At 39.8% G+C, this 24,632-nt stretch overlaps 2 protein-coding genes across 2 annotated transcripts in view; one reads left to right on the plus strand and one right to left on the minus strand.

Moving 5' to 3' along the window:
• Positions 1 to 24,632, minus strand: part of LOC139686368 (oxysterol-binding protein-related protein 9) — a 360,366-nt gene that overhangs the window by 307,089 nt on the left and 28,645 nt on the right. The window lies entirely within an intron of this gene.
• LOC139686385 (very long chain fatty acid elongase AAEL008004-like) lies at positions 8,508 to 24,459 on the plus strand. The gene is made up of 6 exons (XM_071583578.1): positions 8,508 to 8,597; positions 11,928 to 12,008; positions 15,100 to 15,156; positions 19,013 to 19,118; positions 20,090 to 20,229; positions 24,262 to 24,459. The coding sequence occupies exons 1-6, from the start codon at positions 8,508 to 8,510 to the stop codon at positions 24,457 to 24,459; spliced, it is 672 nt and encodes a 223-aa protein (XP_071439679.1).

Here is a 24,632-nt window from a genome sequence, read left to right on the forward strand (position 1 = left end):
AGAACCGATAAAACCCAACTTTTAACTCTCCATAGTACTACCAATTTACCAACATAAAATTTATAATTCATAGCTTACAAATGCCACTCATTAAAGGATTTAGAAATGGAATCAATATCATCAAAGGCACAAAACATAACAACTAATACAAAATATAAAACTGTCAAAAATAAGGAATCCAAAACCCGGGTGGATGCTTATATCTGCCGAGGACGAAAATAAAAATCCAGTTTTAAGGCTGGCCTATGTTTCTGAGATGCTTTAAACGATAGGTATAGTGCACAAAGACGAGGATTGCTTACATCTAAGCCGACACTCCACAACGGTTCAATCACTGTATCAGAGCCGTATCTTCCTTCAGGGAAAAGAAAGATACACTCTGCAATGTTGGCAGTTCCAGTTAGTGGGAACCTCGTTGGGGTTACACGAGAGAAATTTCCATAGCCGTGTCTCTCCTACAAAAAAAAATCTTTCGTCCCAGGAGAATGGAAAAAGATGGTCGCTGGAATGATTGGTTGGGCGGGAGGGGGCTGAGTTATCGAGGGACGACGAGGGTAGCGAAGAGCGTGACGTGGTGAAGGGGAAGGACGGACAAATTTCTCGAGGGCGAATGTCAGAGGGGTAAATGGAATCCCGGGATTTGGCGAAGGAAATAGGGTTGGGGGAGGTGCTGCGTGGGAGGGAGGGAAGGAAGTCCAGCGGGTCGAAAATAGGGAAGGGTAGGATGATGCAGAGAGTGAATGAATACGAAATTGCGAAAGTATTGGAATAGGTGGCGTGAGGGGGCAACCGGTGACGTCTAAAAGGTGGGTGCCAAGTTTCTCTGTGTGCGCCAAAAGAGCCGGGAAGAAAACGTAGCTTAAAGTGACATTAATATATACATAGAGTACACTAGATAAAACTGTATAAAGAGCAAATAATTTCTGATGCAATAATCTGATTATTGAAGTAATATCATAGTACTAACTGATATAATCGGACAATATTATTTGTATTAAATAAGGAAAGTACGTAAGTACGATTAGCAAAAAAAAGTGGATAAAGGACGTGGCACAAAGCCAAATGCTTCCACCAAATAGTTACGTTATTTCCCCGATAAAAAGGCTGAAATTAGAGTGTTACTTGCGATGACATTCCCGTGAAATATAGACAAATGATAATTTTTGTAAAACATTTCCTGTCCTAGGTAAAGCCCTCGGGATGACTCTGTTCTAACGCACAAGAAAACTCAAAGAACTTAAATTCAGAATTGTAGATTGAAGAAACGGGCTCCAGTTCTTACATCCATCGCGTATACTACACAATTTAAAATCTGAAGTCCCCATCAGAGGTGCGTGCTTGCACGTGCACGTACTTGGAGAAAGTTCTTTTTTCTGGGTCCTCAAGAAACTACTTTGCTTAATGCACATAGCCCACGGATAAATTTAATTATAACTACATAAGTAAAAAGACCGCCCGCTTTAGTTAGTGTAACAAAAGGATGCGAAAAGTATGCCAATTAAATTATGAGAAAAAACCACTACTAGTTAGGCTACGGGAAAAACATTTAACGATTTTCGTTGCGTTGAAAGAAAGTTAAAATAAATGCAAAGCGTTTCCAAATGGAAAACTAAACAAGCGAAACATAATACGGAAACAGGTTTAATAATGTAATAATAATAAATAAAACCACCCCCAACAATTCGAATTCATAAATGAACATTTTTTTCTAGCAGGACACTTTTGACTTTCCATCTTGGTTAATCCATTTATCCTAATCTGGAGGGGCTACCCAATAGGTGTAATATCGATAGGCTATAGCCAACCTATTATCAAGCTTCCGTGTCACAGTTAACGCAAAAATAAGACACAAACTCGCAAATGTGAAGCTGCTCGTATGTGGAATCACGTATTTCGTTTACGACCGGCTAAATATTAAAATTAAATAAAAGGTGTGATCAAAAAAAGACAGTACTGATTTCATAACAGGTTTATTTCGATGGATACAGCTTAATCGAACTTTTCGCCCTCGAAGTACATGCCTTGGCAGACGACACACCTTTGCCAAGGTTTCTTCCAACTCTCGAACCCTGCATGGTAAGCTGCCTTAGGGATCCTCTCCAGGTCCGCCGTACAACTAGATTTAATATCCGCAATAGGGTCGAATCGGCGCCCTTCCAAGGTTGATTTTAACTTTGGAAACAAAAAGAAGGTTTTAAGAAACTCTGGGTAGGCATTGGCTCGATCCAGGAGTTCCTGACAAATGTCCACACGTTTTTGTCTCTGTTCATCAGTCAGCAGCCGCGGGACGAATTTTGATGCGACGCGCGCCATGCCCACAATGTCTGTCACAATAGTCTGACAGGATCCAAAACTAATGTTCACTTCTTCGGCTATCTCCCTAACAGTTAAACGGCGATTTGCCGGCAACAAATCGTCCACCAATTTAACTTGGGGTCTGTCGAAGTGGAAGGCCGCCCCGATCGCGAATCTTTATCTGTCGAGGTTCTGCCCGATTTAAGACGACTGTACCACTCAAAACACTGGCTTCGACTCATAGCTTCATTAACAAACGCTTCCTGAATCATTCCAAATGTCTCCGTAGCACTTTTGCCAAGTTTGAAACAAAATTTCACGCATACACGCTGTTCGTCCAGCTCCTTCATTGCTGCCTTGCACGCGGAGACGAACAGGTTAAGACACCGACCGCTGCTGCTCCGTAACTACCCGACGTAAGGAAACGCAACACCTCTCGTTTTATTCGTCACATGTGTCGCTAGATGGCACACTGAGTCTCGTTTCGATAAGTTGAACGGTTTGCGCAGAATAAAATCAATCCGGTCTTCTTTTTATCACACTTTGTATATTTTATCCAATAATTGCAAGATAAATCTATTGCGATTAACTTGAAATTTGATGACGCTTTACCTCATCATAAAAAATACAAGCCCTTTAAACAGAGGACAAATTAAATTCAACTAAAAACAATAGCATCTAAAGAAGGGTAGTAGTAGTAGTTTTGAGGGGAGGCGACCGACAGCTAAGGTCATTTGCGCCATAGGGGAAGGACAGGAAAGGATGAAGGGTGGAGAGAAACCCGGCGTCGGCATTAGCCTACTCTTTACGAAAGGCGCCAAGGGGTCCGCGGCTTAACGTCCCATCCGACGGACGGCGTACTCGCTCAAAGTGCCCTCCACAAAGCACCTCAAGTAGGGATCGAGATACCTCTGAAAAATATTCAACACCGCCGGGATTTGAACCCGCGCCCTCAGGGTGGGAAGCCAGTACGTTAGCCCCCGCACCATCTCGATCCCCTCTAAAGAAGGTTAATTGCTAAAAAGCAAGAAACAAGGGCCAGAGTAGAGGATGTGACTCTATTTCTTCTAAGTTGGGACGTCATGCGAAAGGACAATAACAAGGTACTTTCATTATTGCCACATTTCCTTACATTGAAATAGCACAACCGAGACTTTACATAACGAGAGACCTTAGCATTTATATAAACGGTCATCTAAAAACCACGGTAAATTATGATATGCCGGATGAGATATTTTGTAACATCTATGAAACTCTATAATGCATTATTCCCATTCTACAGCTAAATATCATCACAGATTCAGCCATAGGTTAAGAAATATGGTGGTTTCGTTCTAATGTTTGTCGTCCCTGAGATCGCTGATTGTGGGTGGGAAGAAAAAATCCATCAAGGTTTCGCCATTCTATTTTCTAAACGTCATCGTTTGATCTCTTGTAAACATATACTTCCAATTTCCTCTTTTCTAGAAACATTTGTACGTAGCCTTGGAGCATCGAGTGACTCCCATCCTAGGTTCTTCAATTCTCGTGTTACACTGGTTAATACAGTTAATGTAGTTTGACTAATCAAGAGGTCTACCTCCGTATTTTGATTCGTAAATTAAAAATCTAGAGTGGGTCCACGAGAAATATTCGAGATTAGGTCGAATTCAGAATAATAACCATCCTTGACCTTTCGATCAGACATTTCCCCACTCCACCAATGCTTTTCATTATTCAACATTTCAAATACTTATCCATCGGTATTCCCATTAAGTAACCATGCAGATGAAACAATATTACCTCTGGAAACGATATACGCAGACAAAACTGGACAAAGAAAAACAATATGGATGTACAGAAAATATCCAAAATAGCAATTGGTAAAAAATTATTGTAATGCATTGTAATAATATTGTAATGTATACCAAAGCAGCTAACAATCCAATCCCTGTCTACTCAAGAGGTCTAGGTGGACAGAGACTATCCTTTGGCAGAGAATAATTAGAGAGGAAATGAAAAAACAAAAGCAGGTAGAATGCCACGACTTCTCGGGAGTGCGGGTGCATCAGCATACAATGGGCAGGAAGGGGAGGAAAGGGCAGAAACTCGGGTTCGCGGGTCGACACACCGCGCCCCGCAACTCCAGTCACCCCTAGCGCGCCCTTTTTCGAGTTCGCGGCTTCCACGGCCGGTGCCCCTCAGGGCCTCAGTCGCCGACGAGATGGACGCCATGGAAAGGTTACGGATCGCTGAAGCGTCGCTCTTCGAAAGTATCGGAGGTAAGGACCACTAACATTAGGTCTATTCCAAGTTTACCAGGGAAAGATCGTCAATTAGTTCGTCAAAAGGAGGCATAACAAACCGGGAGACTTGAGTGTAGAATCTCCATTCACGAGTTACTGGTTGGTTCATTGAAAGTGGCTTCTTACGGTATGTTTCATAACAGCTGGCTGAAACTGGCTTTGCCACTCAAGTCATTCTGGCCAACATGATGGGTACTTTCTTGATAAATAATTTGCCAATCCAGGGGCATGATCGGAAGGGAAGTGTAGAGCACCAACCACGTGATTCTCCTCCGCTGATTCTCATAATCCGGCGTCTCCCAAATTAATACAAAAAATATGCAAGATGATGTACGCACAAATATGGAGAAAAATGACATGCGCTTATTTCTCCTCCGTGGTTTAGAGAAAAATCCAACCATAAAATTGCACCACATTGCCGGATTTGCCCAAACATTCTGCGACTTCAAAAAATATCACCAAATACAAACATGGGATCATGGGCTTCACTTCATATAATTCGTTAAATATTAGATGAAACGGGTTGGCACTTTTCCGTTATGTAAAGGTTTGAAAAAGTCTCTTGTATAATGTAGCCTTGCACTGATACACCACACTCAAAGATTATTTCTATTGGTTTTGGCAGAAATAACTAACGAACTAGGAGGGTATATCTACCAAAAAAATTAAGTTCTATCTTCCAAAGAAAATCTTCGTTTACCGACTGATTACATCAAGATAAAATATGGTTAAAATATTGGTTAGCTAATAAATTTGGAATTTTATTGAAGAGCAATGTTATTGACTTCTTCTTCCAAAGCACTTCCACGAATAAATTTCATTCAAATTCCAAAGAAACTGCGGGAGATGCCGCAACAGTTTTATATCTACTGTTACATAAATTTCAGCCCCAAGTCTAGGACAAACATTGGGTTTTATTATCGGTTAATGCCCGGAGAGCTGGGAGGGGTGTTGCTCCCACATAGCCATATCCATCATCGTCGGATGGGTGGCTGCCACGATGCTGGGTCTTGCAACCAGAGTAGACGAGGAGTCCCCATGATGACGGACGGCCTTCTGTTTGCCCGATTCAAGTGCATCCGCCTTCGCTCCGCAGGCCGGGATTGTGCACTTGATTGTATCCATCAGTGCTGCTTTCACTCCACCGAGCACACCTACTATGGGCACAATTTGCTTTACTGAGTAGTCCGGGGGCATATGCTTCCGTTTGCACAACAGCACTTGGAATTTCGCACCTATCCTTATTTCGGCCTGAGTTGAAAACTCGATTACAAACACGGAGTACGCGAGATGGTCAAGGAGGTAGATGATACGTATGGTTGCAATCCACCGCATGGCGATTGCTTATTACGTTATGACTCCACCAGATGGTACACATTGTCTCCAAAGGCGGATTCAATATCTTCATGGGCTGAAAATATGTCACGTCGATGGTGTAATGGTGTCGACGGTAGAAATGTCAAACACGCAGATGCACATATGCCGATTTGCGAACGATGACCTAGCGTAGTAGCTAAAGTGGAACATAAATTTCTCGATAGAAAAATCCGTGCTAGGCCTCACAGTTGAGCTTCTTGCGGAAGAGTTTCCTATCAGAACTCCTTTTTTCGTGTTCCAGGACGTCGACAGGATATGTCACTTACAAACATTTTTCACCTCAACTACAAGGATGTGTCACCTACTGTACTTAGCGCGGGGAGTGAGGGCAATATCAATTTCGCTTCGGCCCAATGTCCCTTTACCACCAAGAACAGGAATGCATCATTTGCCTAGACCACCACAGGCTTTCTTGGGCCGCAAAACGGAATCTGTGCAGTTGAATACCAGGCCTTTCGGGTTAAGAACTACGCTATCGTGGAGAAACTCACCAGCTCGCCAGCCGTCTACCATCCAAATTTTGTGGGAGGTACACAGTGGCGACGGAAGAATTAGAATGAAGAAGAGATGGCCATCGTTTTTCTTGTACCTGTAGGTTTTGCAACTTGAATTTCACTTGATACAGCCGCAGGTATAATGGAGCTTCAGGCCTGCAAATTGTTCGCGGTGAGAGCCTCGTTCCGGACATAGAGGTATCCTCTATAGCTCAGAACACTGGATACGTCTGACAGTCTCTGTATTTTGCCCTTTTTCCTTTTCCTTTCACTGCTACCATCTCCTTCAATCGACGCTGGGGAACACCGAGATACTCGTACGTCTCTTCGTCATCGAGTTACTGCATACGTCTATGAAATGCTATGTGTCCATGTTTTTCTCGTCTTCCATTAATTTTCAATTCACCAGTTGGATGGTCACACATTTTTCCACATTAAATACTCTATCCCTATATTCTTACTGCATTCCTGGACGGTATTCAGCGCAAGACGGGAGTTCTTTTTGCAGTGGCAGCACAGCTGAAGGTCATCGATGGGTAAGGGATTTATGACTAAAGGCTTCAAATTATCCTTTTCTTGGTAGACACTATGGTGATACGTTACCAGCACTCTTTGAAACCGTCCGCTGGCCAGGTGGACGCTGGATGAAGCGCGCCGAGTGGTAATAGGCTTACCCTACAGGACACGATATATATAGTAGTTAATGATTTTTAAAAGTCGCCGAAGTTCTTTCCCCATTATAAATTGTCATTTCTGCATCTTTTCGCACAATACAATAAAAAAGTGATTTCAATGCATTTTTAAACATGTTTTTATGCCCCTTCAAAAATCCACGACTTTCCACGCAATTCAATGACTTCTCCCAGATTTTGCGGGCATGGAAATTTCCGTTACTTTTCCCAGATTTTTCAGTTTTCCTTGGCGTTTGCTACGCTGCTCCATTGTTACAGTTATCTGCATGTTTTTAGAGAATCACTTAAATACAACGAATGAGGCTTCACTACGGGAAAATTCTCAAGTAGACAGTATATTGTTGAACACTCGAAAAATACAGCTTTGTGAAAGCAATACGCCATAGTTTCAATAATTTCATACAAGAGAGAAAATGAGTTTATTTTTTTCCCACAATTAAAAACGATCCGTATCAAAATCATAGAATCACTTCAAGTTATATCAATGGTAAAAAAAATAAATTCCTATCTGCGAACGTAGTTGTGTTGACGTTCAATTGTTCACCAAATGGAATATTCGACTTTGACTTCAGTAAATAGTCAGTACCGCAAAAAAGGCACCCCTGATGGTGCACAAAAAAGTTGAAATATTTATTATCAGTTACAAAATCGCCCATAACAGCGAACTTTGCAAGCAGAGCCTATTGTCAGATCCGCTAGTTAATTTTTTCTTAGAGGTCGTGACAATCGTCGAGTTAACTTAGGACTACAGGGATCAGGCCACCAGAAGAATCGGGTACAAAATAAACGCCTGGTGGAGTTAAAAACATCATGAATGGAAACAAAATTTACCCAACCAGTAAAAAAAAGACCAAATAAATAATAGCTTTCTCACCAAATACTGAAAAAATAAACCTATCTGTATACAGAAAGCATATGTCACTGTGAAAAACCTTCACTACGTCCACAACGACATACGAAGTATACAACAACTGTACATGTGTACCCCAAAAGTTCTACATTAAATATGTATGTACATTTATATCATCGAATGGACATAATTAATTCAAGCATAAACTTCTAAACCTCGTATGGAAGAAACTAACCATTTTCCAATATCCCCTTTACACTTCAGAAAATTAATTATAGATTCTCTATTATATATGCTGATTACCAAATATATGTTTATGGTAATATCTCCTATTGATACACCGATGAAGAAGTCCCAGGGCTAAATAATTAAACAAATGCTTTTTTTGCTGTTTACATGTTCTTTTCGAGAAGATCCCAGAGTTAAGCACTGGCTATTAATGAAGAACCCCTGGCCTCTCGTCACACTCCTTGGAATTTACCTCGTGTTTGTGGTTTGGATGGGACCATGGATAATGAAAAACCGAGAACCAAAATCGCTCAAGTTACCAATTGCTCTTTATAACGTCTTCCAAGTATGGGCCAACTACAAAATAACAATTGGGGTAAGTAAACTCATTTGGGGGAAACGTGGGAACACTTTTTAATAAGAATGTTTTCACTTGAAACGGGAAGTATTTAGAGTAAAAAGTTCTGCATTGCACGTCAAACAAGAGCTTACAGCCAATCAAAATGACGCGGAGCGAATGCTTCCGTGGCCATGCCTTCGCAGTGAAAATGCTTTGCTTAAAGTGAAACGTCATCATCAATTTGTAGATTTCACGCATATCACACACGCTCTATCGCATTCTGTTCGGGAGTGTTCTTCAAGATAAGGGTTGCTAGCGAGCCGGAAACGGCCCGCCGAACCTCGGGAATGAATAAACCGCTGGGTGCGCGGTGCCATGAAACCGCTCCCGCAGCGAAAAAATATTTTGATCGATACGAAATGTACCCAGCCAACCTCCTAACACGCCTGTGATATCATGAATTATATGGCTCATTTGCTACAAGTTCCCCTATACATGGTTTAAAAGCAAAAGAAATAAGCAACTGAGGACATTTTCTTTGTATAATGAAGAATGCTTTGGTGATCAAAACTGCATCGTTGAGGAGGTGATAAGCACTTCGGATGATCAATTATCGTACAATCGACGTCCCATTGATTAAAAAAATTATTGATAAATATTTGTATAAAGATGACTTCCACCCAAGCATAAAAATATGTGCCTCTGCTTTTACTGACTCTGGAAAAATTGAAATCGGAAGCCGGTGGGAATGGTAAGGGTGAAAAAACTACCAACAGAAAGGCTTAAATATGCGTCGAACAATGTATTAGCCGAGCTTGTACGATGGTGAAATACTTACGAGCAAAGGACGTAAAAAAATTATTTGACATTTGCATATTAAAACACCAAAAAAATATAATTTAGACGCAAAAGCACGAAGTTCATTCAGAATATTAAATGCATTGGGAGCAACGAGAAAATGTTCTGAACTAATTTTAAAAAGTCAAAATTTCACCGTCTGCGATTCGCATGAGTTCGGTAGTCGTTTTGTAACTGAGCCGAGTCATTTAGAAGTAGAGTACAGTCAAAGACACATTATAAGGAATTTTATGCATTTTAAAACAAGGTCAATCCAGCACAGCCGCACAGAGTGGTTTTCTACACTCGTCTCCAAATAACCGCAGTCACCAGATAAGACGGAATACCATTTCACAGTACGGCATAAAATGCGCCCCGGCCTCTTTTTAAATTAGTCTAATCACTATTTTTATGCATATTAATTCTATAACTTTAACAATTGAATGTTCCTCTCATTCAATTTACTAACTTAAATACAAGAAGAATAAGGAATAGTTTAAGAGAATAATGTATAAGAGAATAGTGACATCCAATTTATACGTGTACCTGTATTTGGTTGCGATTAATTGAATCAAGTTTCACTCTGCGTGATACATTTCCATGCCTAACTTTTTTCAATTGCGCCGTGATTAATAAGACTTCATTGGTGCGTTTGATGCATCTGAATGGGGTCCATCACAGCGAAATCAGTATTAAATCTTAATTATTACCGTCGAATAAAATCAGGTCCACCTAACAACCGTCCACCGTCACTTTTTTGGAAAGTGTTTTGATAAGGAGATCTTTTTCAACATTTAGTTAAATGAACAACTGATGTGGTCAGCATACTCGCCAAATAACATAGCTCAGCTCCGGGTTTTGAAGTGAGCCTGATGGAGCCTCGAAGTTAGTTCAAAGATAAGTTGGAAACAACAATAAGACTAACAGATCAGTGGTAAACGGCTAGGATTCATTTGGTAATTCCCATAAAAATTCAAATGTTTTAAAATATTTCTAATCACATTCTTAAATACAGAAAATCTAAGAGTGTTGTCGCATATTAATTGGTATTGGATTATATTGAATAAGCTGATACCTATAATATATGTGGCATAAGTTTTAAACTAAGGTAATATGCAACCGATTGATCGATACCTCATATTTGGAACGAAAAACCATTATTTGGTAATTCGGGGCCCAACAAAACATTTTCCATAAATTTCCTCCGGCACTTCAAAAAGTACTTTTGATCCGAGCAATTAACCCAGAAGCTGGAATTCTAAAACGTCCCAAAAGGCTTTAGTCATGGCAGCGGGAGTCCCGAGAGCTTGATGCTTCGGAGTGAGAACCAGATCTCATCGACTAATACGTAATCACGCGATTTTTTCTTGAAAGCATCCGCATTACCTTAGTTTAGCAACGCTCCTTCACTAAAACCTCCCTCGCTGTTGAGTGCTTTTGGAATGGCAATAAAAGCTTCACCGGACAAAAACAAGAAGCGTGCACCACTGCCGAAAGTTTATCACACACATAATCGCTCAAAATAGGATTGCAACTCATTTATTAAATCACAGATAGTTTTATAATAACATTCCAAATGCCAATGTCCAGATTTGACATGCGTCTAAAAAATGAGATCATTGCCAACAGGAAGATGAAATCCAACAAGGCCACTATAAGGCTCGCTAAAATAGCTTTAGTATGAACAACGTAGCTGCAATTGACAGCAGGACACATTACCGGAAACCTCCCACAAATTTAAAGAAACATGATTAATATTTATTTCGAATATTGTATTTCCTCAGGAGGATGAGACGGATGAATCAACAGCGATTCCGTAGTATTGCATGTTTTGCGATGCGAAGCCGGGTTTATTTTCCGGCACCAAGTCTAATTATCGATCATGTGTTTCCACAAAAACTAAAATATGAAATAATTTTTTTTTGGCATCCCACCGCATTCCGAAGGGATCAAACCACAGACATGAGCGTCGCCCGATCGAACTAAAATAATTGAAAACAAAAAAGTAAAAACACCCTTAAGGCCAACTCTCCATGGCTGAATAATATAAAAGCCACCACAGGGCACGCACGGACGCAAACACTCGAACACTCGAGCTCTTCATCCCTCACGTTTACTGAGCTCTCGAGAGAACTGTAATAGCAGCTCAAGTGGGCGCCTGGCGGTTCATGCGATTAAAAATGGCCAAGGCGGTGGGATGAATTTTGATCGGATCTCCACGAACTGAAAACTCTGCCAAGAACCAGCATGCTCAGTGGATTGGCCAAACAATAATTTTTGGAGCACCAAAATTACTTCAACTAACATCCAAATGAGTCTTTTTCACTTAAAAGACTTAAGGGAAATAAAGTAATAGGAATAATTATTTACCCTGGGCCCACTAACAGTGCTTATACATTAAAAGAGCACGGTAACAATGTTCAATAATTTACATAAATGGGACGAGGGAAAGAGTTTGCTCTCAATGTTTTATCGTAGTACTCAGAGTTTCATGGGAATTCAGCACTCACTTTTCCTTTCCTCTTCAAGGTTCTGAACGCGGGCTGGCTTTCTCACTACACACTTGGTTGCCAACCCGTGGATTATTCTGACAACCCCGATGCTGTACGGGTAAGTGCAAAAAACTAATAACAAATGGACAATTGGTTGGGACCGATAAAATACACTGGGAGTCATGCTAGAGGAGCCATTCAGAACCACGAAGCACCAGATGTGCGGAGATATCTAGTGTGAAAGTGCTAGAGAAGCCAAGGGTGAGGCAATCGCATGGGCCAAGGTCAAATTATTTGCGGACCGCTGCTGATGAGCACTTCTTCCAATCGTCCCCTCCCACAGAGTGTGCACCACAGTGGCAGGGGGTGATGGTATGAACACGGACTTAAATATCTACACACTACGTACGCTAAGTCCACACACCTAATTCTAGACACCATTTTTCGATGATTTTTCCTTGGAACAAGCCAACCTCTGATGTTCACAGGTTAAAGCAATAGATCAAAAAAGATGATTGAAAAAACGGCATTCGACAAAATAAATTTTTTTCGTTATCGTGGTATCCAAGCAAATAGAGCGTTTGGATGCTAACCTTGCGTTCAAATCTGGACAATAATTCTGCACATCGCCAACAAAACCCGAGCTGTGCAATTTTCTAACCACCAAATTTGTCTACGAATTTATAAGAGGGACGTGGAAAGGAACTAACGCATGCCACTGATTTTTGTTTACTTCCCATGCCCTAGTGAGCTTAATCCTGAACTGCCAAACCACACTTAATGCTGATGATTGTAGTTTTAATGGGTTCTTCAATCACATCATTTGAAAAGTAGGCAAGGGTATCTAAAAGAGGGCAAGAGATGAAAAGAGGCATTCTTAAGGAACATGTCCCGGGGTCGTATCATGGAAAACGACTAAAGAGTATTTTTCTAAAAGCACTAATCATTTTGCATGCGAATACGCATTATTAAAGACGTCGTGAAGCACGAAAACTCACAAATACTCGTTCTGAATGTCAGTCACACTTTGCATGATGATTTGTAAACTTCCTGATCTTTTGATGCAACAACAATGAAGCAGTTCTACAAAACCACGTAACACCGTGCATTATAAAAGAGTAGCCCGGAGTAACTAGGAGATTCGCCGTTGTCACGACCTCACGACTTTTTGACTGCCGTCAGAGAGTTCATTCGATACAGCAAAACTATCCTGACTCCCGAAACTCCTGGTATTATTACCCATTCCTGCATAGATTATTCCTGAAGCGAAACAAATTCTCCAGAATTTGTTTCGCTTCAGAAATACTCTCTAACAAACGGTTGTCTTTCCTTTCGATGGAATAGGACATTGGATTTTCTAGGCTTGAACAGACGATACCCATTCCGAACAATAGACAACATTGCGACACCAGAAAGCAGGTGGGATTCACTGAACTTAAGCAGAAAATCTTGGTGCAGAGGATTTTTCCAGAAATTTTCATTAAAATTTCTCCTTATCCGGCTCAATGTAGATAGCACCTTTTATTGCGCCTTATTTATTATGGGCCGGCGAAAGAATATGACAGTTTCCCAAACGTGATTAAATTTTTCGATGTGTGAACAATCACATGAAACGCTTCCCGCTTTTCGTGCGTACAAGAACACTTTCTATGTAGAAAACATACAAATTTAAACAATTGCTTTGTGCCTTGAAAACACTATTACTAGGGGAATACAAGATATTACAAGAAATATTAGTGAAATTTTGATTCAATGCACATGGTTACATCTTCTTCCAGAAGCTGCTCGCCAGTTTCCCTTCATAATGTTTTCCTGGCGGAATTTTGTGCATTAAAATTATCCACAAAAACCATAACCATTTTATCATCACAATAATCAACCTGAAGGATGGTTTAGACAGAGAATGGTCGAACTCAAACCTTACGAAATTCATACATTCATGGTAGGAGAGTCGGTCCTACCCGTGTAACAATTCAGTTGAGTTTCCCATGAAGTTTCAGGAACCAGGAAGCGTACCGTAGAGATTTCATAAGGGATTACAAATAGGCATCACGAGATTTGAACCCGCGAAGCGGTCAATAGCCTCACTACCGTATGAGTTTTTGCCACCGAGGCAAAAAGGCCACCGTCAGCTTGGCTCAAACAGTTTGTAACTTACTAAAGCATACAGCACATACTTATACTATATGCGGCGTAAAAGTAAAATCGCTGCAAATTTACTTGACGATCAACTTATCCTAAATTCTTGAAACTGATTCACAACATTTAAGTCATTACAATCTCGATTAATCATCCACTTCGGGTTAAGTAAGAAATTCATAAAGGTATCCACAACGTATTTACATCCAGAAAGAGCTAGGTCCAGACAAAATGTACCATAGAATAAACAGATAACTAAAAAATAACGGGAAATCTCTCCATAAACATATCACGGGTAGGTATGAGAAAACGTCATACAATTTACAGAGCAACATTAACCCTTCATTCAAAGTATTTCTAAGGGTTTCTATTCTATTTCCCTTAGATTCCCTTTCACGTTTGACTCTTCGCGAGCAATAATTAATAATATTAATTTATGTAAAACACTCGCGTTACCACTCGGACATTTGGAAAAGATCCAAATATAACCTTGAAAATATTTTGCATAAGAATGTACGTCACTTCACATTTTATACAGTCACTAGAATGTATACTTCCATGATTTGGCGCACAGTGACCGTGAAAGTATCTCACTGTTTATTATACAGACACCCTGTCCCTATCCGCAAGAGAGAATAACCACTAGCATGTGTATGCTAGCAACACGGAAAAGCTTTTGCCGGGAAACAGTGACGCGCGGATCCACCGAGAATGCGATCCTCTCAAGGAAAATACGCTCGGTAATGAAAATATTTTGTGACAGATTTTCATTTAAATATTTTGATGTCGGCCCGATAAAGGTGATAGCATTTGTCGATTTAAAAAATGCATGCATTCATAGCTTCATTTTGCCTTTGCCTACAATGATTTGAAAGGTCTACGACTCTACGTGAATTGGACAGAAAAATCAAGGTCATTAACTGTTGAATATACACTTACTCTACACACATAATGCTGATTTTTTAAGTTTAGCATAAACTCCTGCAAATTTAACCTATCGATCATTAGGAACAGCTACTATACACCAGTAACAGCATCGTTTTCTTTCATTGCATGCGGCGATTGAAAAGATGGCAGAGCTCTGCTGGTGGGCGCTAATGATCAAGCTCCTCGAACTGCTGGAAACGGTAAGGATACATGCTATGTCTAATTTTGAAATCTACAGAAAATACAAATTTGCTTTCGGTTGGGCTTCGCCCCTCATCCTTTTAGCGGACGACCGCAGCAAGTCACCGGGGATAGAGAAGAGACGGATAACGGTTTCCGATACGTGAAGGACATGAGATTCAAGTGACTCCTCGATAAAACAACAGACCATTCGGACCCCAGATAAGAGTTAACAGGTTAATCTTTTGGCCTGTGGATGGACACAAACGGATTATCGACCAATGGGATTTCAAAATTTTGAAGTAATTCCTAATTAGTTACTGTAAATTTTCATCCATACTGAAGGGATACATTCCGACCGGAACGCTCTCGGCTCCATTAGAAGAGGGAAATTCGCATTTCAATGGTGAAATATAATCTTTGAGGACTCGACATCATATCTCAACAGTCGAATGCCATTGACTCACATAACTGGTAATACAAAATTTCAAATGAACAGAGAAAGAATAAAGAACTGAGCGTTTTAAAGCAAAAAATTAGTAATTTTAAAACAATTTCCCAAGATATACGAGATGAAATTGTGTCAGGCGAGATTCATTGAACACATTAAAAATAAAGGAATATATTATCAAGTCGGGCAACCACATCGGCTCTGGATGGCCATTGGGAGCCATCAAGGGAACGCATTGTCCATGAACACCTGGAAAAACCATGATGTATTCTTTGCATCACGTGCAAATTATGTATTTCAAATTCTTACTCAATTAATATTTTAGATGTGAAGATTTAATGCTAAATGGGTGAATAACGTTCCCTAATAATTTATCTTTCAATTTGGGCACACATGAATTAGTAGCGAGTACAAACAAATGACCCACGCCAAAGTCCAACGATTGTTGGCTCTATTAAAGCATCCATGAGGTTGTTTCTGAAATTGAGCTTTATACAGAAAACTCTCCAAAGCGGATAACAACATTTCCGAAGGGGACGTGAAACGACGTGAGCACTCGTTGGCCTGTTTACCTTCAACACTTCGGTGAGAATGAGACTAAAAATCTCGCAACAAGCCGGAACCATAACTAAGTGAAAGAAAAATATAATATCAAACGATATCAGGAAGGACAACACCACAGTCTAAATAGACTGCAAAATGTTATCTTTATCCATGCCGCCTAATTAAGACGTTTTACGCAGGGAATCCAAAACGGGGGCACGAGCTAAACCTTCACGGGTCGCAACTTCCAATAAGGGGAAGGAGGAAAAACCTAGGGTGGGTAAAAAAACATTGGGGCGACAGCGAGAAACAAATACACTTCATGATCTGACTTCAGCATTCACAGCTCGACAACGTGACTTTTATTGGACTTGCTGATGGCATACAATGAGTAAATAGTCATGGATCAAGGATATCCACATTCCCTATAAACACGGAGGGGGGGGCTGGGTGAGGTGAGGGGGGTGTAGTTGCTTAAACGCTGGCCCTATTCTGTCGACCACCGACCGACCGCCACAATGTGCACGAAGTCTGAAGCGAGGAGGTTTACCCGACGCACTGTCACCCGCGGAGTACCGTGAGGGGCAAGTGAATGAACATCGATCACCAATAAGCTCCAAGGAATCTCGCCGATCATCTGGAAGTAGCAACGTTACCCACGCCGCTGGTCCCGCTTGGTCATGTGAGTACTCGCGAGGATTCACACCAATGAAACCGCCCTGAATTCTACGGGAGCTTCATCGCAGGATCCCTTCGTGACTGGACCAACAGGAGTTTATCTTAAGTTCAACTCTGCGGATATATTGAAACCTTTTCCATTGAGGGTCTAGACATCAGTTTTATCAATGCATACTATGCTACGAACAGAGGATAAGTAATGAGGCTTTTCTAGGTAATGCCTGCAAAAAAAGTGAAGGAAACCCAGTTTTTCATCACAAGCCGTGTCCCAGTTATCAGACTATAGCATTCAGCGATGTCAAGGTATTTTTTTTATGCCAAGGTAGACGGAAATTTAATGAATCTATTTTCTACCTGTCAACCATTAAAAACTTTATTGCAACCTAATTACATTCAATCAGTCTAAATCAGGGGCCGCAATTAATATAACTACGAAAAGAAATATTCATACGAACTTCACTTGTCACCTCGTTCATGACCACTTAGTAGGGAGTTCCCCACATATTTACTTTTTATGAAACTATAATTACGGCAAATATTCGTAAACATTAAAACGACTTAATAATTTACTACGGAATCATCAATATCACATTTCAATTACAACTCATTACAAGGTTATCGCAAACGCACCATTAAAGCAATGGATGGCATTTCTCGTTATGGAATTTTCGTGACAAATATGTTCCAAAATCTGTGACGGTTGCAACGAACATGACAGAGTCCAATTGAAAAAACAATGATGTCAAAAAAAAAATGAGGTCATGCCGACGATCAAGTTCAACTTTACATGTCAAATTGAAATTTGCAGACAGGTTTCGTCTTTAAAATAAGGAAACTTGGCAGGCCAAGGTAGTTTTCAAGATATATTCCGTTGATGTTTAATCAAAAAACAGTCAAAAGGTAAGAAATAATAAAAGTCAATCATTAACATTATATCCTTATTCCTGCAGCCTATCAACCGGGAAGGGCGATGGAGCAAACGACCATTGGCCATTGGTAGAGGAGAGAACGACGCATAAAACGGTCTCAATTTCGTTTCCCGAAGATATAAGTCAGTTTACAATAACTGTAGGTTCACATATGGAGTCAGCTGATGGTAATAAATAATGCAGCACGTGTTGCTTGCCTGCATTAAAGAGTATGCGAACTTCGAGAGGACTTGGACTTTTAACTCGGAGAAATGGGGTCCCAGCGTCTGGCGCTTACGTCCTTGCATTCTCACTGCGACCGATTCGAGTCGAGAGAAATATTGACCCACAGCGAGAAGGTTCCATGTTTCCTAGGATTGGTAGCAATTACACCTTCGGAGAGACGTTTTTCGATGCCTATAACTCTGAGCAAGAGTACGAGCCAGCGAAATAGACCTTAGTCATTTGTTGAAGGGTCAACGGCCCAGCAAGTACCAGTTCATATTGAACTTAAAATTAAACCACTTGGCTTTTCCACATGTTTTATGTGGAAAAGCCAACTGGTTTGATTTTCACTTCAATATGAAGAATTTCCACCATGTGACGCCAGAAACTTTTTTAAATACTAGTTCCTTCGTACGGGAGAAATGAAGTCATGACACTGGATCGGATGGAAGAGTTTTTCGAAGACCGGTTATAATCACAATACTTCCTCTCATATCTCCGGTCAAATGCACTGTCCACAATTATACCGGTTAATATTCAGACAAACGTTAATTAAGGGCAATAGCGTCGACATCATTCATCACCACCACCACTTAAAATGTCTTTTTAATAGTCCGAGAAACAAAGAGAAATGAAGAAAGGTTCAAAAGTAATAAAAAGTTAAGAGCAATTGTTCGGAAAAGAACCATAGCATTACAGCCTATTTGTGCCAAATTTTCACGCTGTATTTGCCAACTATGCTAAAATTAGAATCTGCTATGACTGTGTCTAATAAAACAAAGGAAATGATGTGTAATTAATACGTAGTTCTAAAATAATATAATTGCAACATAAATTGTAAAATATTGTAAATTCAGAGCGACTAAAGAACAACACATTAGAATTACGCCAAGGGGAGGTGATCAGTAGAGTATACGTGAATCTGCAACTTCGGTATATTAAAATGGTATTACTAATTACGGATTGTACGTTAATAGAGATAACTATTTAATGATAATTATTTGACAAAAAATATTGTGAACCAAAATAAAACTGAAAATAGTAAAACTGCAATTTTTTATTTGCTCCTAGGTGTTTTTCGTGCTGCGCAAGAAATATAACCAAGCCTCTTTTCTTCATCTTTACCATCATGTGTCCACACTGCTCTTTGCGTGGATCTTGGTTAAATTCGTACCGGGTGAGTAATACAATACCGATAATCACATATTGAAAAAAATCAAGCAAAATTTAAAGTTGCTGAAAATAAAAAAATAGACAAATTAACTCATGACGTGGTAGTCCAGTGTCTAGAGGGGTGGACCTGGGTCATTTTTCGAATACCAGAACTTCCTGTGGAACCACAGCCGGCACAGGGAAAGGAACTGGGCCCCTTTCAATAATGTGGTAATTTCACACGCCTCTACGCTTTGTGTGAGGTAACTTCTATCATCACCTATCAATTTTACCAACTTAATTATTTATGTGGGTGTTAGATAATAACAGAGACGAAGACTAATATAATTGTTCATTAGATAAAGATTTATTTCCGACTAGTTGCGATACACTACATCATATTTAAGTGAATGAAATGATTCAGTGCATCGAAACTAGTCGGAAATAAACCTTTTTAGTGGAAATTGTAATAGTCTTCGTCTATGTCATTATATAACAGTTCCACGACACACATGAATCTGTAATTTATACTGGTTGTCAGATTTTATATAAAATCCAATAAAACGGACAAATATGCTATGGGAATTATATCGTGCGCTTAAATTTTTGACACATTAATTAGAGATAATTTGATCGTTAAATCATGAATGACTATAACCATTGTTATTTAGGTAGTCACAAATGCTTCATTAGCATTTCAATCAGTTTCTATCAAAAAAGGAAATTTCAGGAATAATATTCCCTAACTATGTCATTAAATTGAAATTAAATTTAAAATACTTCGCCTTTCCACATAAATTTATGTGGGAAGGCGAAGTATTTTAAATTTAATTTCAATATGAAGAATTTCCACCAAGTGACGCCAGAAACTGTTTCATGTCATTAAATTTTATTATTGGTCATTCACTGACGCTGTCGCAAAAATGACGTTCTCTCTAAAGCATCAATTACTGTCGTATGTACACTTTGATAAACAAATCCTTTTTTCTCTTTCAGGCGGGATGCCAACAATGTATGTTTTGCTCAATTGCGGCGTTCACGTCGTCATGTATTCATATTACCTACTGACCGGACTTAGTACCACACTGAGGATATTATTAAATCCATGGAAAAAATACCTCACCATCTTACAAATGGTAAGCTTCAAGATCTCCACACTCGGATTCGAGGGTCACTTTTATACACGTTTCTTTACTCCCGGTAGCATAAAAGACCGTGGGCAATTATGACCCAATCAATATCGTTTTGCCATGAGACTAATTACGTGAGGGGCATTTAGGAATTCTTCTGGAAATGATTTCTTTACAGTATTGGGCTGAGAACTAATTCATTAAGGGAGCTTTATCTTTTATTCGGAAAAATTCTCCCCGAGACCCTTCGGCGTGACCTTTACCATCTAAAGGGCGCCCAGGAGTCGAGAAGGGGAGAGCAGCAAGAGGGAGAGCGAGACGGAGCAGACGCGGGGTGGAACGGGAAGAGGGAGGTGAGCGGGAAGAGAGGAGATTCGGCAAGGAAATTAAGGCTCCCGACGACGGAATTCAGGAAACAACAAAAAAACACGGGACGAGCTGCCAGGAAACGACTTATTTTTACGGCACACCCACGACTCGAAAGGTCTCTCATGGAAGTTAACACAAAGTCCATTGCAGGATAATTAATTGGGCACCTTACCGACAGTGTCAAGGGAAGATGCTCCGAGTTGGTTTCTTCGGATTGTTTTATCCTGAGAAAACGAATAAACGAAATATCTCGTCCGTTCCCGTGGTCTAAAATCTCCGCTTTAAAACTTTCATTCCCTACGTAAGTAAAGTACAGCATGTGATGGTTGAGGCCGAGACTTTGTGGAAATCCATTGCGAACAGGAGTTTCAGAAATAACTTTGCAGCTTCCACATAAAATAACTTATTTATTTTCTACTAGTTTCGCTACACTGTAGCATCTTCAGGAACGTACAAAGAAAATATCATATTTTCTTTGTACGTTCCTGAAGATGCTACAGTGTAGCGAAACTAGTAGAAAATAAATAAGTTATTTTATGTGGAAGCTGCAAAGTTATTTCTGAAACTCCTGTTCTTAAAGTACAGCAAATGGCATCATTCTTTACGTCTGAGTATACCCCGAGTTACGCTCAGAAGAGTTGAATTTCCGCAGAGATATCTCCTTAAAATAATTGAGGTGTAAATGATATGCGGAAGAACACAATGGTCACACTAGATGGCTTTGATATAGAAAAAAGAAAGTAACATGGGTGAAGACAGGCTAGTTTCGGGAATTACAGATAGAGAGCATAAACAATAGAAAACATAATCGCGGAGTTACACAAGGATTAAAATAAAAATTACGTCCTCAATCACAAACTAATACAACTAAAACGCAAAAATGGAGGGAACTGATATAGTGGACTTATTCGACGCATGTACGTATAATGAAATAATTTCGCCAAAAGACTTAATTTTACACTCATTACAAAAATTTGCGACTTAATTCAAGTTTTGATGAACCTCGCTCGCGGAGAAGATAAAAATAATCTAATAGAACACTATAGGTTTAAGTCCGAACGCATTTGGGTGGTATTTTAGAAAAAAATATGCGAAGTAAGATGGAAATAAGGTGTTTTGAATTAGCAATAGTTTAATTATAATGGGTAAAATAAAATTTTAGGGTAGACCTTAAATTGGAGCGTAGTTATTTAATACTCTTGCTCTTTGGGAAAAGAAGGATGAGCATAGATATTTAGAAATTTTAGTGAAGAAAGCCAACATACTTTCTGCTATTACTCTAGTCAGGAACACGAACAATGTTAAAAGTGGACTGAGAAAGTGAGGTGTTGGATGTAATTCAATGGGAGAGAAAGTAGTCGAATAGTCTTAGCGGGAAGGAAAGAAAGAGTATAAAGGGCACGGAATTTGCCCTGATAAAAAATACCTGACAAATTCATATTGGTGCGAACAGTTTTCAAGGGCCGTAAAAACCTACCAATAACAGATGACTAGTTGATGATGACATTCCACACGCATTATGCAGCTACGATGGACATCTCTCACATAAATATAAACCGGACAAAATCTTACATTTAGCTGCAGTATTTTCATGCGATTACTTGTAATAATTCCCTTAATTAATAACAATTAAATTAACTCCCCGAAATTTATTCACTTTTTTACATAATCGCCCAGTATATTCAAACACTTATCCCATCTCTTTACAAGTCCTTGATAGCCGGTAAAAAGAAGTATTTTGTTTGCTGCCGCTGCCAACGAGTAGCCTCTTGGACTGCGGCATAAACCTTTGCAAAACGTCGGGAACCAAAATGATATTTTAGGGAACCGAACAGATAAAAATCACAGGGGTCTAAGTCGGGACTGTACAGTGGCTGTTCCAAGAATTCCCAATGAAATATTCTCTACAGCTCCAGTGTTAGTCATGCTGACTTTTGCGACTTATTCATTGACTTATCCTAGGATATATATTCTGCTTCAAGTAACGACACTTATTGCTTGAAGTTTCCACAGGTCAACAACAAGGAAATAAAAAAATAATTCGCAAAAGCGGTCGTTTGGGTTACTACCTATAGCAAACTGCATTTATCGGAATTTCTCTAATCTCTCGGTGATTAACTCCTGCTTGTATCTTTCAAATCTTATCTTTAATAAAACGTACTTGGCCTCTAGCATTGCAAAATCACGGTCGTCTTCGAGATTTTGATGGATTTAGTGTCATTGAACAACTTTTAGCATTTTTTGTGTATTCCAGATCAAATTTTCGAAAAAAAATTCTATTTTTATGCATTCTTTTTATTTATTACTAAGTGCGTCAGTTCATTTCCATTAGTTCAGAATATAATTGATCGGTCCCTTGATCATAATTTTTGTGCATAGTTGCCCTAATGAGAAGGATGCTATAACCAGAATTATTGTGTATTTTCCCAATGATAAGCGACCGCCACTTTCATTTTATGATACACGCGGATTTCGACGTTGGCGGACGTTTAAGCAAATGTTAAGGACTAAGAAGAACTGGTTAGTCCAAAGCCTTTGGGAAAAAATTATTGCACTTTAAAAGTTAACAGAAAATAAAAAAAAATATTCTAAGCAAGAGATTAGTGCTATAATAATTGGGGAAATATATGAGACTCGTATGGAGACTTTTAAGGTTTATTAGCCAGTGGGTGACACCTTAATTTTGGGTAACAGATGTCCCATGTGTTAATGTTAACATACTTTCATCAATTATTCAGAAATATGTTTCCATTGGAATTATTATTTCAATACATTATATATTCCTTTTCTGAATGATTATTTCTTTCGGAATAGAGATATTTAAGATCGAATGAAAAAGGCACTCCCAGTAATAAAAATACGACATATTGGCTAATTTACCAATCGTTATAGTTTCATTACCATTAATAAGTGACGTTATAACAATATCGATATCAGATGAAATCCAAGTAATTTATCAAAAACATAACTTTTAAAATCAAGTGTGAAATATTTGATATTTATTTTGTTTGATAGTTAACAGTATCAAATTAAACAACTGTAACATTCACTTTGTAACTTACTAATTCAAGTTAAGGTACGGAAATAATTATACTTTAACCGGCGTCATATACTTTAAATCAACCCTTCATGGTTACACTGCAATAAATTTGAAGTAGATTATTTACGTTACTTTTTATAATACTTTCTAATTAAATTTCCTGAACATTAATTTTTCATGTTGATTTAAACGTAAAAGTAGTTTTCTGACAGTATATCCGTCACCGCATTTATACACAAATGTGTCTATTTATGATGGCCAGCGGTGGCTTGCTGAAATTGATGACATCAGTGATGCAAACAAAGATGTCATGTTTCAACATCCACCAGGAGCTAGGCTATCATTTCAAAAGAGAAAAAAAGGACCAGCCTCTGGGTCCAATTAAAATTGTCAAGAAAATGTATTGCTTAGGAATTATCAAAGAACTTCAAAGAAAAAAGTATTCAGTATGGTCACTCTATCCGGGACAAGTCACAGGTGGGATGGAAATTTCTCAAGTGATCTATGAATAATAATACGCCGCAACCTGGAGTTGTCGCTCGACACGGCATTGCGATATCGCATGGGGATCGCTCCTATGGCCGATGGACCTCCACCCCCATCGCCGCCCCTTTCTCCCCTTCCAACAGGTGCAGTTCTTCCTGATGGTGGCCCACGCGACCCAGGCCCTGTCGCCCGACTGCCCGTTCCACGCCGCGCTCCCGCTTTCCTTCATCCCCAATGTCCTCCTCGTGTGCTGCCTCTTCCGGCGCTTCTACGAGAGGTCCTACGGCCGGGTGAGCGGCGCGAGCCGAGGCCCGAGGAAGAGGCCGAGGGACGGCGAGTGAGGGGGAGGCGAGCGCGGAGGCAGCGACGAACCACATGGCGAGAGCACTGCCCACTACTTCACCCACATCATCCCCCCCCTATGCGACAGCCTGTGATAGAGCCCAGATCACCGCCCCACACAATAACGAGCCTTCCCACCCTTCGGTGCACTTTTGGAGTGTTCTCATAATGA

Source organism: Hetaerina americana, unplaced genomic scaffold, assembly GCF_022747635.1.
Source record: "Hetaerina americana unplaced genomic scaffold, ioHetAmer1.1.p SCAF_14, whole genome shotgun sequence".
In the NCBI taxonomy this organism is placed as follows: domain Eukaryota; kingdom Metazoa; phylum Arthropoda; class Insecta; order Odonata; family Calopterygidae; genus Hetaerina; species Hetaerina americana.